At 56.6% G+C, this 14,203-nt stretch overlaps 1 protein-coding gene and 1 pseudogene across 1 annotated transcript; both read right to left on the reverse strand.

Annotated features, from left to right (window-relative positions):
* Nucleotides 1-9,953: 9,953 nt before the first annotated feature.
* Nucleotides 9,954-10,263, reverse strand: LOC144948209 (histone H4-like; annotated as a pseudogene).
* Nucleotides 10,264-11,352: 1,089 nt separating this feature from the next.
* LOC144948210 (histone H1.2-like) lies at nt 11,353-12,015 on the reverse strand. Its single transcript, XM_078877638.1, has one exon. It carries the CDS (start codon nt 12,013-12,015, stop codon nt 11,353-11,355), a length of 663 nt encoding a protein of 220 aa, XP_078733764.1.
* Between the last annotated feature and the right edge of the window lie 2,188 nt (nt 12,016-14,203).

Below are 14,203 nucleotides of genomic sequence, written 5' to 3' on the forward strand. Positions count from 1 at the left end.
GACCCTTCCCAGGCCAAGTAACACTGCGGCGCCGTGGGCGGATTTGAGATCGCACGACCACGGCGAGCTCAGAGAGCCCCGCAGTTAGAAACGCATACAAACACAAACACGGGTCAGCAAGGCAGATAGCTGGGATCAGGAACCGGGACGACTGATTGGTCGAAAGTTCAAAGGCCGGCGGGATCGCAAAAGAGCGGGAAATCCTAGGCTCAGGATTGGTCGAGAGACCAAGGCGGTCGGGACGGGGGCGCCTAGCCTTTGATGTGAATAGTTTAAAAGAAAACGCAGGGGCAGTAGGGAACTCTCTTCTTCTGGAGTTTGGACACGGGGTCAGCGACGAAGGAGTCATCGGGCGAGCCGCTAGATTGTCTGCAGGACGATCTGAGCGCCGCAAGGTCACCAAGGACTACAGACGGTATCGTGTTGCGCGCCTTACAACACCTCAGAGCGGAGGGTAGGATCCGTAGGAGAGGGTTAGTTCGGGGTAAGGACGAGTAGGAAAGCGGTTTAGCAGAGAGCGCAGCATAGAATAGGGCTACACGGCACCAGAGTGTGGGTTAGAAGCGCCTTGCTGTCCCGCACACACACACGGGTGGCTCGGTTGGTTAGCAAGGGCTAATAAAATCTCGAGCGTAGTAACAAAACCGTGTTGTTGGGTGTTTTTGGAACGTGGTATTAGCGTGCACTGCATTCGCGAGTGTGTGGTCGTTGTACGCATAAAGGCCGTGGTCTCTGTACGATTGTGCGGGTACGGAGGTGTGTGCGTTAACGCCCGGGGAGAGCACTTTTGGTGTGTTGGCGTGACTACGCAGCCGTGTGAGAGGAGAATCGTCCTTGTACGATATTTGTGTTGACGTGCACGCGCGAGTGGGGGAGGGGACGAGTCGTCGTGTCGGCGTGTGCCCCGCTTGCGTGCGCTCGTTACTTGCGTAAGCTCTCGGCGTGCGTAATCGGCGTGCCCAAGGTGCGCGATCGTAACGTGGGCGGCCAGCGCGGCGCAGAGCGGCGCAGGAGTGGGTATCGCGTGTGGAGCTGTATGCGTGTGTGCGCGCACGTTCACGACGTGTGTAACACAGGTGCGCGATCCTAACGTGAGTGGTCAGGGTTGGGTGAGTGCCGTGCAGAGCTGTGTGTGGGTGTGCGCGTGCGTGGTTATCCATGCCTGCTACGCGGACCCGCGGTGGAGGGGAACCCTCGGGTGACGGCTCCCACACCCTGGGTGAGGAGCCTAGCGGCGGTTCGCTTAGCAGCGGGGGGGCGATTGATGATGTTAGTCCGGCCGTTAGTATTATCGAGGGAGGGATCTCGGGGGCTAGCGACCCCCACAAATTGGTGTCGGAAGCGGTACGGACCCCCGCGTTACCTCACGCTAAAATAAGACTGATATTTACCGGCCGGGGGGCCCCTTCGTGGAAGGCATTCGCCCGCAATCTCTTAGGGGCCAAGGAAATTAATGGATGGACGGACGCGCAGGCAGTACGTCAACTTAATATGAATCTTGATGGGCGGGCAGCCGATTTTGTAGAAGCGTTACCCGCGAGCGCACAGACACAGCTAGAGGAGCTGATGCGCCGACTCGATCAGCGTTTTGGCACGCGTGACGAGGAGGAAGCAAAATCGGCCTTAGAGGCGCGCCGTCGCCAACCTGGCGAAGATCTCCGTGATTACGCCGAGGATGTGCGCGAGTTAACAAAGATCGCACGCCCGGGGTACGCAACTGAGGTTATTGAGGAACTGGCTGCCGAGAAAATCCAGCGGTACCTGTCTCGCACGGCGTGGTGGCAGCCAGACATGAGCTGCCCACGTCTTCCCTTTAACACCCTTGTCGAGCGCGCACGTAAGTGTGAAAGAATTCACAGCGAACGCGCGCAGCTCCGGGGGCTGGGACGAGAGCGCGCCATTGCGAGCCTGCTCTCGGAAGACGAGGAGGAGGAACAGGAGCTCGCGAGGACGGTAAGGGGCCGGGAAAGAGAACCTCCAGTGTCCCGCGAGACAACCCCGGGATGGGTTGCCGGTATACAAACGGGTATAAAGGATGTCTCCGGCCAGGTAACCCAGGTAGGTGACAGGGTAACCCAGGTAGGTGACAGGGTAACCCAAGTAGACAACAAGGTAACCCAAGTACGGGCACACATGACTGCGCTGGAGACAATGGTAGAGACGGTCCAGGCCGAGGTAGGAGGATTAACTGGGAGGATAGCCCGACTAGAAGCAGAGTATGAGCAACAGCGCACGGGGGGAGGAGGGAGTGGGCAGAAAGTTCGCCACAGAGCCGCCACTCCTCCCAGGACGTGTTATGTGTGCGACCGTCGAGGGCATCTCATGAGGGACTGCCCTCAGCGCGCCCGTGCGAGGCCGATGCATAGGTCAAACACTAAGCCCCCCCTAGAGAGGGGACCACCAGGGGATGAAATCGACGTAGACCCGACCCAAACCAGCTGTAATAATAATGGCGAGCGAGTGATCCATAAACAGGTTACAACGACAACACCCAAGGGCGCATGGACCTCGGGCGATTGGCTGCGGGAGCTGGTGGCAGGGATAACGGGAGCCACGTCGCTGGTGGAAGGCCAGGTGAACGGGCAGCGCACCCGGATCCTGTTGGACACGGGCGCCGTGGCCTCTCTCATGAGCGCCGCGCACTGCAGCATGCTCGGGGTGGACGTGGGCTGCCTGCAGGCCCCGGATCGCGCGCTGCACACGGCAAGCGGAGCCGGGATGGGGTTGCTGGGGAAGGTCTCCCTCGAGGTCCGTCTAGGAAACCAGGTGTGCACACAGGAATTCTACGTTTCGAGTGTGTTGTGCCACGAGTGCATTGCAGGAACGGACCTCCTGGAAAAGTTGGGACTTAACGTACAGCCCCGGCAACGATGCGCTACGGTGGAGGGCAGCGGGGAGCGGATTCCGTTCCTAGGACAGGAGCCGAATCGCCCACGCTTCACACCCGTGGCCGCTACGCTGGTGTCGGCCGTCACCATCGGGCCTCTCGCCGAGATGCTGGTGCCAGTGGCAACCCTCTCCACCGACCCAACCCACCGACCATCGGGCGAGGTAATGCTGACTCCTCACCCGGAGTTGGCATCGCGATACGGGGTGGTAGGGTCAGCCACACTGGTAAACGCAGATGGGGGCCGGCTGTTTATACGTGTGTTTAACCCACACAGTACCCCGGCAATGATACGACGACGCACCCCGGTAGCCACCGTACACCCCCTGCACGCTCGCCACTCGAACGACTCGGTGTTCGCACTCTGGGCGGAGGACCCTGGCCGCCCCGAGGACAGCCAGGATCTGGCCTGGCGAGTCGGCCCGACCCCCCGAGCCGAGATTGTTCCCCTGCAGGATGCGCTACATGTGCCTTGGGCAGCCTTACCTAAGGGGGAGGCCGATCAGCTGCGCGGGTTATTGCGGGAGTACGCCGACGTGTTCAGTGAGCACGATTCGGACGTGGGCCGGACCGACCTGGTCAAGCACCAAATTGACACAGGTGCAGCCCGACCCATCAAACTCCCCGCATACCGAGTGGGCGCGCCTGAACGGACCCAGATCAAAGAGGCAGTCACGGATATGCTACGCGATAACATAATCCAGCCCTCCGCGAGCCCTTGGTCTGCCCCGGTGGTACTGGTAACGAAAAAGGACGGATCGACTCGGTTCTGCGTTGATTACCGAAAATTGAACGCAGTCACCCTCGGCGACGCTTTTCCCATCCCACGCATCGACGACACCTTCGACAGTCTCGCAGGAGCGCGGTATTTTTCCACCCTCGATCTGGCGTCCGGTTACTGGCAGGTGGAGATGACGGAGGAGGATCGGCCAAAAACAGCATTCACCACCCCGATGGGCCTGTTTGAGTTTCGAGTGTTGCCGTTCGGACTCACTAACGCGCCCGCGACGTTCCAGCGGTTGATGGAGTTGGTGATGCGGGGCTTGCAGTGGGAACAGTGCCTGATTTACCTGGACGACGTAATAGTGTTCAGTAGGTCGCTGTCCGAACACTGGTCCAGGCTGCGGGAAGTATTCCAGCGACTACGAGCAGCCCATCTCAAGCTCAAGCCACGTAAGTGTTACATTGCGCAACGCGAGGTGGGGTACCTCGGACACCGAGTCAGCGAGGCAGGGGTGAGCACCGATCCCGAGAAGGTGCGTGCCGTAGTGGATTGGCCGCAGCCGAGGAACCTGACGGAGATCAGGTCATTCTTGGGACTCGCCACTTATTACCGTCGATTTGTAAAGGGATTCAGTGAGATTGCACGCCCCCTCACCCAACTCACCTCCCCTAAGAACCCCTATCAGTGGTCGGAGGCCTGCCAGACGGCTTTCACCACACTCAAAGACCACCTCACCCACACCCCCACCTTGGCTTTCCCAGATTTCACCACCGATTTTATTTTGGACACTGACGCCTGCAGCAGTGGGCTGGGCGCGGTGCTGTCGCAAGTGCAGGGTGGGACGGAGCGGGTCATCGCGTACGCCAGTCGGACCCTGAGCGGGGCCGAACTGAACTATTGTGTAACCCGTCAGGAACTGTATGCTGTAATTTTCGCGTGTAAACAGTTCCGACCGTACTTGTACGGCAGGAAATGTCGTGTGCGCACCGATCATTATGCACTGCAGTTCCTCCTTACATTCAAGGAACCGCGGGGGCAGATGGCTCGATGGCTGGCGCAGCTGCAGGAGTACAACCTGCAGATCGAGTACCGAGCGGGGCGGACACACGCGAACGCGGACGCCTTGTCAAGACGGCCCGCGGTGCGCGCTGAGACGAGGGAGGGAGACGCCTGCCCGTGCTTCACGGGGGGACGCTGCCGCCAGGCAGCAGAACCCAAGGAGCGCGCGGAAACTAAACTCCCCCCCCCCGAGAGAGAGTGCAGTGTGCGCCACAGAGACCCTCGCAGGTGGCACTGAGGATCCCGTCGACCGCCCGGCAAGCGCGGGACCCGCGGCTCGGGACCCGATCGGACGGACCCAGGAGGACGTCGGCTGTGCCTTCCCGGGCCTAAACGACGAGCAGCTGAGACAGACCCAGCAGCGAGATCCGGATCTGGCGGCAGTGGAGGCGGCACTGCGGGAGGAAAAGAGCGCCCTACCAGGACCCTGGAGCGGTTTGTATGCCCGGTTGTGTGTACAGAACGGAGTGGTACGGGAGTTAACCGAGGCCGGCCAGCCGGGGTGTATCTGTGTTCCTGCCCAGGTGCGACCCCAGCTGCTACGACTGGTACACGACCACCCGCTCGGGGGCCATGATGGGGAACGGCGCACCCGGGAGACTCTGCGTCGCCAGTATCTCTGGCCTAAATTGGCGCAAGATGTGGCCGCCTGGGTGCAGGGCTGCCGGGCCTGTCAGCAGTGTGGGCAAAAGCCGGCGAGGTACCAGGTACCCCTGAGGCCGTTCCGAGTCAGTCGGACGAATCAGTTGGTCGGAATCGACCTGCAAGGGCCCTTTCCACGATCCCACCGGGGCAACCGATATATTCTTGTAGCGGTGGAGTACTTCACCCGCTACCCCGTGGCGGTGGCTATCCCGGATAAAACAGCCCTCGTAGTGGCCCGGGCCTTCGTGGAAAACTACGTACTTAAGTGCGGGATCCCCGAACGAGTCATTACCGACCAGGGTAGTGAATTCGAGGCCGAACTATTCCAGGCGCTGTGCCGAGAGTTCGGGATCCAGAAGGACCGAACCACGGCATATCACCCCCAGGCGAACGGGATGGTAGAGAGGATGAACCAGACTCTGGCCGGGAAGCTTAAACGCATGGCGGCCGCGAATCAACAGGACTGGGACGAACACCTCCCCTATGCCCTGTTCGCCTACACCACCGCCGTTCACACATCTACAGGACAGACCCCGTTCCTAATGATGTTTGGTCGCGAGTCTCGCCTGCCCGCAGATCTGCTGTTCGGTGTCCCTCCGCCGCAACGGGAGGAAGGGAGCCACCCCGTGGAGCACTTGCTGGAGACCCTGCGAGGGGCCAGGGGCCGAGCCTACCCGCACGGAGAGGCCGCGCACCAGCGGCAAGAGCAGGGCGCCCGACCCCGTATGGAGCCCCCCTTCTACACTGCGGGCTCCGAGGTGTGGCTGTACACTCCCCGCGTCGGTGCCGGACAGGTGGGGAAGCTGACCACCTACTGGCGAGGACCCTGGATTGTGAGACGGCAGATCTCACCATGGACGGTGCTGATTCAGGGAGGAGAGAGGGGCCGGGAGATGGTGGTCAACATCCGCCGACTGAAGCCGTGGCGAGCAGCCCCCGAGGGGGGGAGCCCCGCCGTCCAAGTACCCCGAAACCCCGGGGTCCCCCTACCCCCCGTGCCCGGGGGCCTCGCGCAGTATATGGGCCCCACGGAGCCCCGGGCTCCGAGGGGCCCCGGGCGGGGCCGGGGGCGACGAGGACGGCGACCCTTAAACCCCACCGCCTCTGAGTTTGTTCCCCAGCCCGCAGGTGCCAGAGACCGAGGGGAGCCGTTGGAATGGAGGAGGAGACCACCGCCGGAGCCCCAGGAGACGGAGCCGCCACCCCCGAGGCCAGCCACAAGGGCCGGGCGAATCCCGCGGACCCCGCGGCGATACCTCGTGGGGGCAACCCAGGCGAGGTGCTCCAGTCAACCCGGGACGGGGACTGGCACCCCGGGGGGCTATGTGGTGCCACAGCGACGGGGCCGCTCGGCCGAGCCAGGGAGCCGCCCGGCTTCCACCGCCGCACTGCCCCCCATCACCCCCCCCACATAAACACGCACCCGCACCCACGTAGGGCCTCGTGGTCGGGTCACCTACCCTGAGTTTTCACCCGAGGGCCCCCTAGGGGGGTTACCCCACGGTTTCTCAGGGCCAGGGAATTGGACAGGACCCTTCCCAGGCCAAGTAACACTGCGGCGCCGTGGGCGGATTTGAGATCGCACGACCACGGCGAGCTCAGAGAGCCCCGCAGTTAGAAACGCATACAAACACAAACACGGGTCAGCAAGGCAGATAGCTGGGATCAGGAACCGGGACGACTGATTGGTCGAAAGTTCAAAGGCCGGCGGGATCGCAAAAGAGCGGGAAATCCTAGGCTCAGGATTGGTCGAGAGACCAAGGCGGTCGGGACGGGGGCGCCTAGCCTTTGATGTGAATAGTTTAAAAGAAAACGCAGGGGCAGTAGGGAACTCTCTTCTTCTGGAGTTTGGACACGGGGTCAGCGACGAAGGAGTCATCGGGCGAGCCGCTAGATTGTCTGCAGGACGATCTGAGCGCCGCAAGGTCACCAAGGACTACAGACGGTATCGTGTTGCGCGCCTTACAACACCTCAGAGCGGAGGGTAGGATCCGTAGGAGAGGGTTAGTTCGGGGTAAGGACGAGTAGGAAAGCGGTTTAGCAGAGAGCGCAGCATAGAATAGGGCTACACGGCACCAGAGTGTGGGTTAGAAGTGTGGTGCCACAGCGACGGGGCCGCTCGGCCGAGCCAGGGAGCCGCCCGGCTTCCACCGCCGCACTGCCCCCCATCACCCCCCCCACATAAACACGCACCCGCACCCACGTAGGGCCTCGTGGTCGGGTCACCTACCCTGAGTTTTCACCCGAGGGCCCCCTAGGGGGGTTACCCCACGGTTTCTCAGGGCCAGGGAATTGGACAGGACCCTTCCCAGGCCAAGTAACACTGCGGCGCCGTGGGCGGATTTGAGATCGCACGACCACGGCGAGCTCAGAGAGCCCCGCAGTTAGAAACGCATACAAACACAAACACGGGTCAGCAAGGCAGATAGCTGGGATCAGGAACCGGGACGACTGATTGGTCGAAAGTTCAAAGGCCGGCGGGATCGCAAAAGAGCGGGAAATCCTAGGCTCAGGATTGGTCGAGAGACCAAGGCGGTCGGGACGGGGGCGCCTAGCCTTTGATGTGAATAGTTTAAAAGAAAACGCAGGGGCAGTAGGGAACTCTCTTCTTCTGGAGTTTGGACACGGGGTCAGCGACGAAGGAGTCATCGGGCGAGCCGCTAGATTGTCTGCAGGACGATCTGAGCGCCGCAAGGTCACCAAGGACTACAGACGGTATCGTGTTGCGCGCCTTACAACACCTCAGAGCGGAGGGTAGGATCCGTAGGAGAGGGTTAGTTCGGGGTAAGGACGAGTAGGAAAGCGGTTTAGCAGAGAGCGCAGCATAGAATAGGGCTACACGGCACCAGAGTGTGGGTTAGAAGCGCCTTGCTGTCCCGCACACACACACGGGTGGCTCGGTTGGTTAGCAAGGGCTAATAAAATCTCGAGCGTAGTAACAAAACCGTGTTGTTGGGTGTTTTTGGAACGTGGTATTAGCGTGCACTGCATTCGCGAGTGTGTGGTCGTTGTACGCATAAAGGCCGTGGTCTCTGTACGATTGTGCGGGTACGGAGGTGTGTGCGTTAACGCCCGGGGAGAGCACTTTTGGTGTGTTGGCGTGACTACGCAGCCGTGTGAGAGGAGAATCGTCCTTGTACGATATTTGTGTTGACGTGCACGCGCGAGTGGGGGAGGGGACGAGTCGTCGTGTCGGCGTGTGCCCCGCTTGCGTGCGCTCGTTACTTGCGTAAGCTCTCGGCGTGCGTAATCGGCGTGCCCAAGGTGCGCGATCGTAACGTGGGCGGCCAGCGCGGCGCAGAGCGGCGCAGGAGTGGGTATCGCGTGTGGAGCTGTATGCGTGTGTGCGCGCACGTTCACGACGTGTGTAACACAGGTGCGCGATCCTAACGTGAGTGGTCAGGGTTGGGTGAGTGCCGTGCAGAGCTGTGTGTGGGTGTGCGCGTGCGTGGTTATCCATGCCTGCTACGCGGACCCGCGGTGGAGGGGAACCCTCGGGTGACGGCTCCCACACCCTGGGTGAGGAGCCTAGCGGCGGTTCGCTTAGCAGCGGGGGGGGCGATTGATGATGTTAGTCCGGCCGTTAGTATTATCGAGGGAGGGATCTCGGGGGCTAGCGACCCCCACAAGAGTTCCCTACTGCCCCTGCGTTTTCTTTTAAACTATTCACATCAAAGGCTAGGCGCCCCCGTCCCGACCGCCTTGGTCTCTCGACCAATCCTGAGCCTAGGATTTCCCGCTCTTTTGCGATCCCGCCGGCCTTTGAACTTTCGACCAATCAGTCGTCCCGGGTCCTGATCCCAGCTATCTGCCTTGCTGACCCGTGTTTGTGTTTGTATGCGTTTCTAACTGCGGGGCTCTCTGAGCTCGCCGTGGTCGTGCGATCTCAAATCCGCCCACGGCGCCGCAGTGTTACTTGGCCTGGGAAGGGTCCTGTCCAATTCCCTGGCCCTGAGAAACCGTGGGGTAACCCCCCTAGGGGGCCCTCGGGTGAAAACTCAGGGTAGGTGACCCGACCACGAGGCCCTACGTGGGTGCGGGTGCGTGTTTATGTGGGGGGGGTGATGGGGGGCAGTGCGGCGGTGGAAGCCGGGCGGCTCCCTGGCTCGGCCGAGCGGCCCCGTCGCTGTGGCACCACACACCACTCGTCTAATACGGCGCACGGGCGTTTTAAGAACGCAATTTGGAAAAATACAAGCGCTCGGTGGAGAAAAATAACTTCGCTGTTGTGCTGTACAGGTGGAGATTAGCATTCCGGCACGCTACGTCAATTAGGACGAGTGTGCTGTAAGATTGTGGCGCCAAATGCTCCACGTAATATCGGAATCGGCTGCAGCTGGAAATAATTAACGCAAAAATACCAGAAATGGGTACTGTATTAACGCGTTCAAGAATTACGCCTTGTTAAATGTGACGTGTCGTGAATATCATGATTTCTTTCATTCATGTGGAAGCAGATGAAGATTCGCCAACTCAACAAGCAAACGTCCACCACGCTCACGAGGAATTGGCGCGCAACAACCCAGGACATGTGCTCCATTTAGAAAGTGTTTGGCAACACTGGCGCAAGCAGTTTCGAAGAGGTGGGTGGCTCTGAAAAGAGCCTTTGGGTTGGCTTAGTGTGCGAGAGATGGGCGCTCAGCCTCCGAAGCCGTAGAGTGCGGCCCTGGCGCTTGAGGGCGTAGACCACGTCCATGGCGGTGACGGTCTTGCGCTTGGCGTGCTCCGTGTAGGTGACGGCGTCGCGGATGACGTTCTCAAGGAAGACCTTCAGGACGCCGCGGGTCTCCTCGTAGATGAGGCCCGAGATGCGCTTCACACCGCCGCGGCGAGCGAGGCGGCGGATGGCGGGCTTGGTGATGCCCTGGATGTTGTCGCGCAGCACCTTGCGATGGCGTTTTGCGCCTCCCTTGCCGAGCCCCTTACCGCCTTTACCGCGTCCAGACATTCCGACTACTTCTGACAAAGCTCGCGAGAGACTGCGCGCTCAGCTTGCAGCAGCAGCCGCCTTTATACCCGAAGCGTGGTGACGTCACCGACCACTCCTGCCCTCCGCGATGGCTCCGCCTTAAACCTTAGACCTTTAACCTCTGTGACGAAGAAAACCCTCCACTGTCGTCAATAACACTTCCTTGACATGTATAATATGCGACGTTTTGGGCAATGACCCTTCTTCGAAGCACTCTGTAATGATATTGGCACACCCGCAGCGAACGCGAGAGGAACGCGATCTGTTGCAAGATTGCACGTGGAGTGAATAATCGGTGTAAGGTCTTGTTTTCAAGTGAACAAGATGAACTAACTTTATAATCGTGTGAAGCTAAACGGCTTCCAACACAATAGTTGAGTGAACGTCACCAACTAGTTCTCCCAAAGTAAGAAAGACATTGCAAACAATGCGATATTTACGTATAGAAATTAATTTTAATAGAGAAGTTTAGATGGTGCACCGCAATGTTTACAAAACAAAGTGAAAAGGCGAGAACGAGCGAATGAAGGCAAATTGAGTAAAGCTGTCTGGAATCAATACCTTTTTAGACTAAATTCCATATTTGGCACCAGTAACATGATGACGGAATGAAGAGGTGCAACACATAATTCGGACGTCGCTGAGATTACTCTGCACTCCGTTCGAGTGAGGGAGCTGCCACCCGCCTCGCCTGTGTTTGTGATCCCTGCTTTCGGGCTCGATTACTCCCATCACATCAATGCTTAAAACACATCGAGTGGGTAAAATGTTATAGTTAATTTGGCGAATGTACGTAACTTATCCAATCTACACAAATCCTCACGATTGAACTGCACCAAGCGTCGAGCTCCTTGATCAGGGCCGAGGCAAGGCGAGCAACCATCGCCACGCCGTAAATGGGTTTGACTTACAGAATATGGCACGCATTCAACAGCAACGTAATACACTGTCATGTGTTACCGATGAACTAATGGAAGCGCAGCAGCATCTGGTTCACTTTTTTAACTAAGTGGGTGGCTCTGAAAAGAGCCGTTGAGGTGGAGTGAATCGAGCGTCGTCCGATCGGATTCACTTCTTTGGCGCAGTCTTCTTGGGCTTGGCCGCGGCCTTCTTGGGCTTGGCCACCTTGGGTTTGGCGGCCTTGGCCTTGACGGTCTTGGGCTTAGCGACCTTGGGCTTCGCAGCCTTGGGCTTGGCTGGGCTCTTCGCCGCCTTCTTGGGCTTAACAGCCAACTTCACCTTTTTGGGGCTCTTGGCCGCCTTGGCAGCCGCGGGCTTCTTTGCTTTCTTGGGAGACTTCTTGGGCGCGGTCTTCTTGGCTGCCGCGGGCTTCTTCACCTTCTTGGCTGCCGCGGGCTTTTTAGCTGCGGGCTTTGCCGTTGACGACTTGGGCTTCGCCTTTGCGGCAGCCTTTTCCTTGTTGAGTTTGAAAGAGCCAGACGCGCCGCTGCCCTTCACTTGCGCCACGGCGTCTTTGGCCACGAGCTTCTTGATGGCCAACTTCACGCGGGCATTGTTCTTCTCCACGTCGTATCCTCCGGCAGCAAGCGACTTTTTGAGCGCAGGAAGAGACACGCCGTTCCTCTCCTTGCTGCTGGCCAGAGCCTTGAGGATGAGCTCGGACACGCTGGGGCCGACCTTCTTGGCCTTTGGAGCGGCGCGCTTCTTCTTGGGGCTTTTAGGCGCTGAAGTAGCCGCAGCTGGTGGTTGAGCAGGAGCAGTTTCCGCCATCTCAAGACGTCGCTTTTATCGCCTCGCCTCTTTGAAATCGAAATCAGCGCTCTCACGAATTCGAAACGAGTGTTCTCCAGGCCCGAGGTTATTATAGAAGCGGCGTACTGAATGCGGACGTCGCTGAGATCATCCAGAACTCAGCTCTGGTGAGGGAGTTGCCATCATACTCACTGTGTTTATCACGCCTGCCTTTGGGCTCGATTACTCCCGTAACGTTCATACTTACATGCATCTAGTTGATACATTATCACGAAGATCACTTCTTTAATGTACGTTACTTATGCAATATACGACAATGCTCACGATATAAATTATAATTCAAAACAAGTGAACAACCAACATTTGGGAGACATTGTTCGGTCAGGGCATGCTATGACGATTGTCGGTTTTCAAAAGTGTTACTGATTAACACTATTTAAAACGCACTCGAATTTTTTGCAAGACAAGATGCTTCAACAGACTACTCATATTTAATTCCAACGAAATATTTTCTATTTAAGTTTTGCCTCGCGCGCTCGCGATTCCTCCTCTCGCGCTATGGTGAGGACTGCGCGCCATGTCAACAGTCCCTTGTCACCGAACTTTTAACTGGACGTTTTAATCGAACTTTGAAATGAATAAATATATGGATTTTCAGATGGACAACAAACTGAAGAAAATTACTCAAAATTAACCGACATTAAATAGAAAGTTTAACATTTTACGTGGCAAGAGGTGAGTAGCTCACGCACTGCAGAAGGGTCGCGCGCCTTGAACAAGATCGAGGCACGGTGCACAATCATCACCACTCAAATTCAACTCAAGTGACTCTGCAGTCGAATGTTTAAAGAAAATATATAATCTTACGTTTAATGCACCGACAGAGTTGATATTCTAGGAGCGCAGGATGGTTCATCCGATGGGTTGTTTTTACTGCAATAAGTAACACGTATTTACTGCACTAAGTAACACGAATGAGTAATCATTGGAAAGATGTTATTAACCATGTAAAAAATATTTAACTACACATATTTGTACCATCTTATTTGACAAGTAATATTATACTTTACCGAGTGTTGACATCCCCTGCGTTTACCAGTACTTTTTTGCTTACTATCAGCTAACACCGGCCACAACCCTGAGCTGATGTGCTCATTTGATCCCTTTTCTGACCGCTCAAAAAGAGCGAGTTTTATTCTTTAAAAAACACGATTCTTTCTTCCAATAGGCATCCCAATTTATTCTAAACCATGTTCCATGATTGATGCAATGTTGGAATGCTGCTCAAATACCGTTCCTAAATTAGACATAAAGGGTATCTGGAATGAGCAGAGCATTCGTTTAATTGCGAGCAATTTGGGACGAGGGCAACTCGACGACGGTGTCCTTATTAAACAGGACCCTGCGGGGTGGGCTGGTAGGAACGAATAACCAAATAATATAAACATAATGTATTATTACACTTGTTAAGCCAGGAAAGCCCCACTGAGTCAAAAGGTTTTTGTAGGGTCCTGCCAAGTGTTTGCAGTAGGGGGCGATGTTGCTACACCTAATCGGACGATACGAAGGGAGAGATTGAGGCCTAGTTCTAGGCTTTAGGCCTAGCTGTATGCTTTAGGGCGCTGTGAGTTAATTTTTAATTTAAATGATTTAATGATTCATGTAAAAGCTTTAAATTTAAATGTTTCTATTTAAAAACATGAGGGAATGTAACATTGTTAAACATAACTCCCTTTCACACACGCGGGGGTACGACACGAATGGAGAGTTTCAGGCCTAGTTCTAGGCTTTAGGCCTAGCTGTAGGCTTTAGGGCGCTGTGAGTTTTTTTTAATTTCAAAGTTTTAATTAAAAGCTATCTCAGGGAATTATTAGGGCGCTGTTAGTTGTTTTATTTAATTTCAAAGTTTTAATTAAAAGCTATCTCAGGGAATTATTAGGGAATGTTACACGTGTTTAGCCAGGAAAGCCTCATTAATTTAAATGTTTTAATTAAAAGCTGAGGGAATTATAAGGGAATGTTACACTTGTTTAGCCAGGATAGCGTCACTGAGTCAAGGTTTTCGTAGGGTCATGCCAAATGTTTGCAGTAGGGGGCGATGTTGACGGACGGACACATTAATCTATTGGTGGTCTGGTCCACTTCGTTCCTACCAGTATAACAAAACTCCTGTGTACGACTGTCCGAGCTCTTTGCAAGTAAGTGG

Source organism: Lampetra fluviatilis, chromosome 48, assembly GCF_964198595.1.
Source record: "Lampetra fluviatilis chromosome 48, kcLamFluv1.1, whole genome shotgun sequence".
In the NCBI taxonomy this organism is placed as follows: domain Eukaryota; kingdom Metazoa; phylum Chordata; class Hyperoartia; order Petromyzontiformes; family Petromyzontidae; genus Lampetra; species Lampetra fluviatilis.

What these genes read in the sequence shown, in the direction of transcription:
- LOC144948210 (XM_078877638.1), bottom strand. Translation starts at nt 12,015, where the DNA reads ATGGCGGAAACTGCTCCTGCTCAACCACCAGCTGCGGCTACTTCAGCG.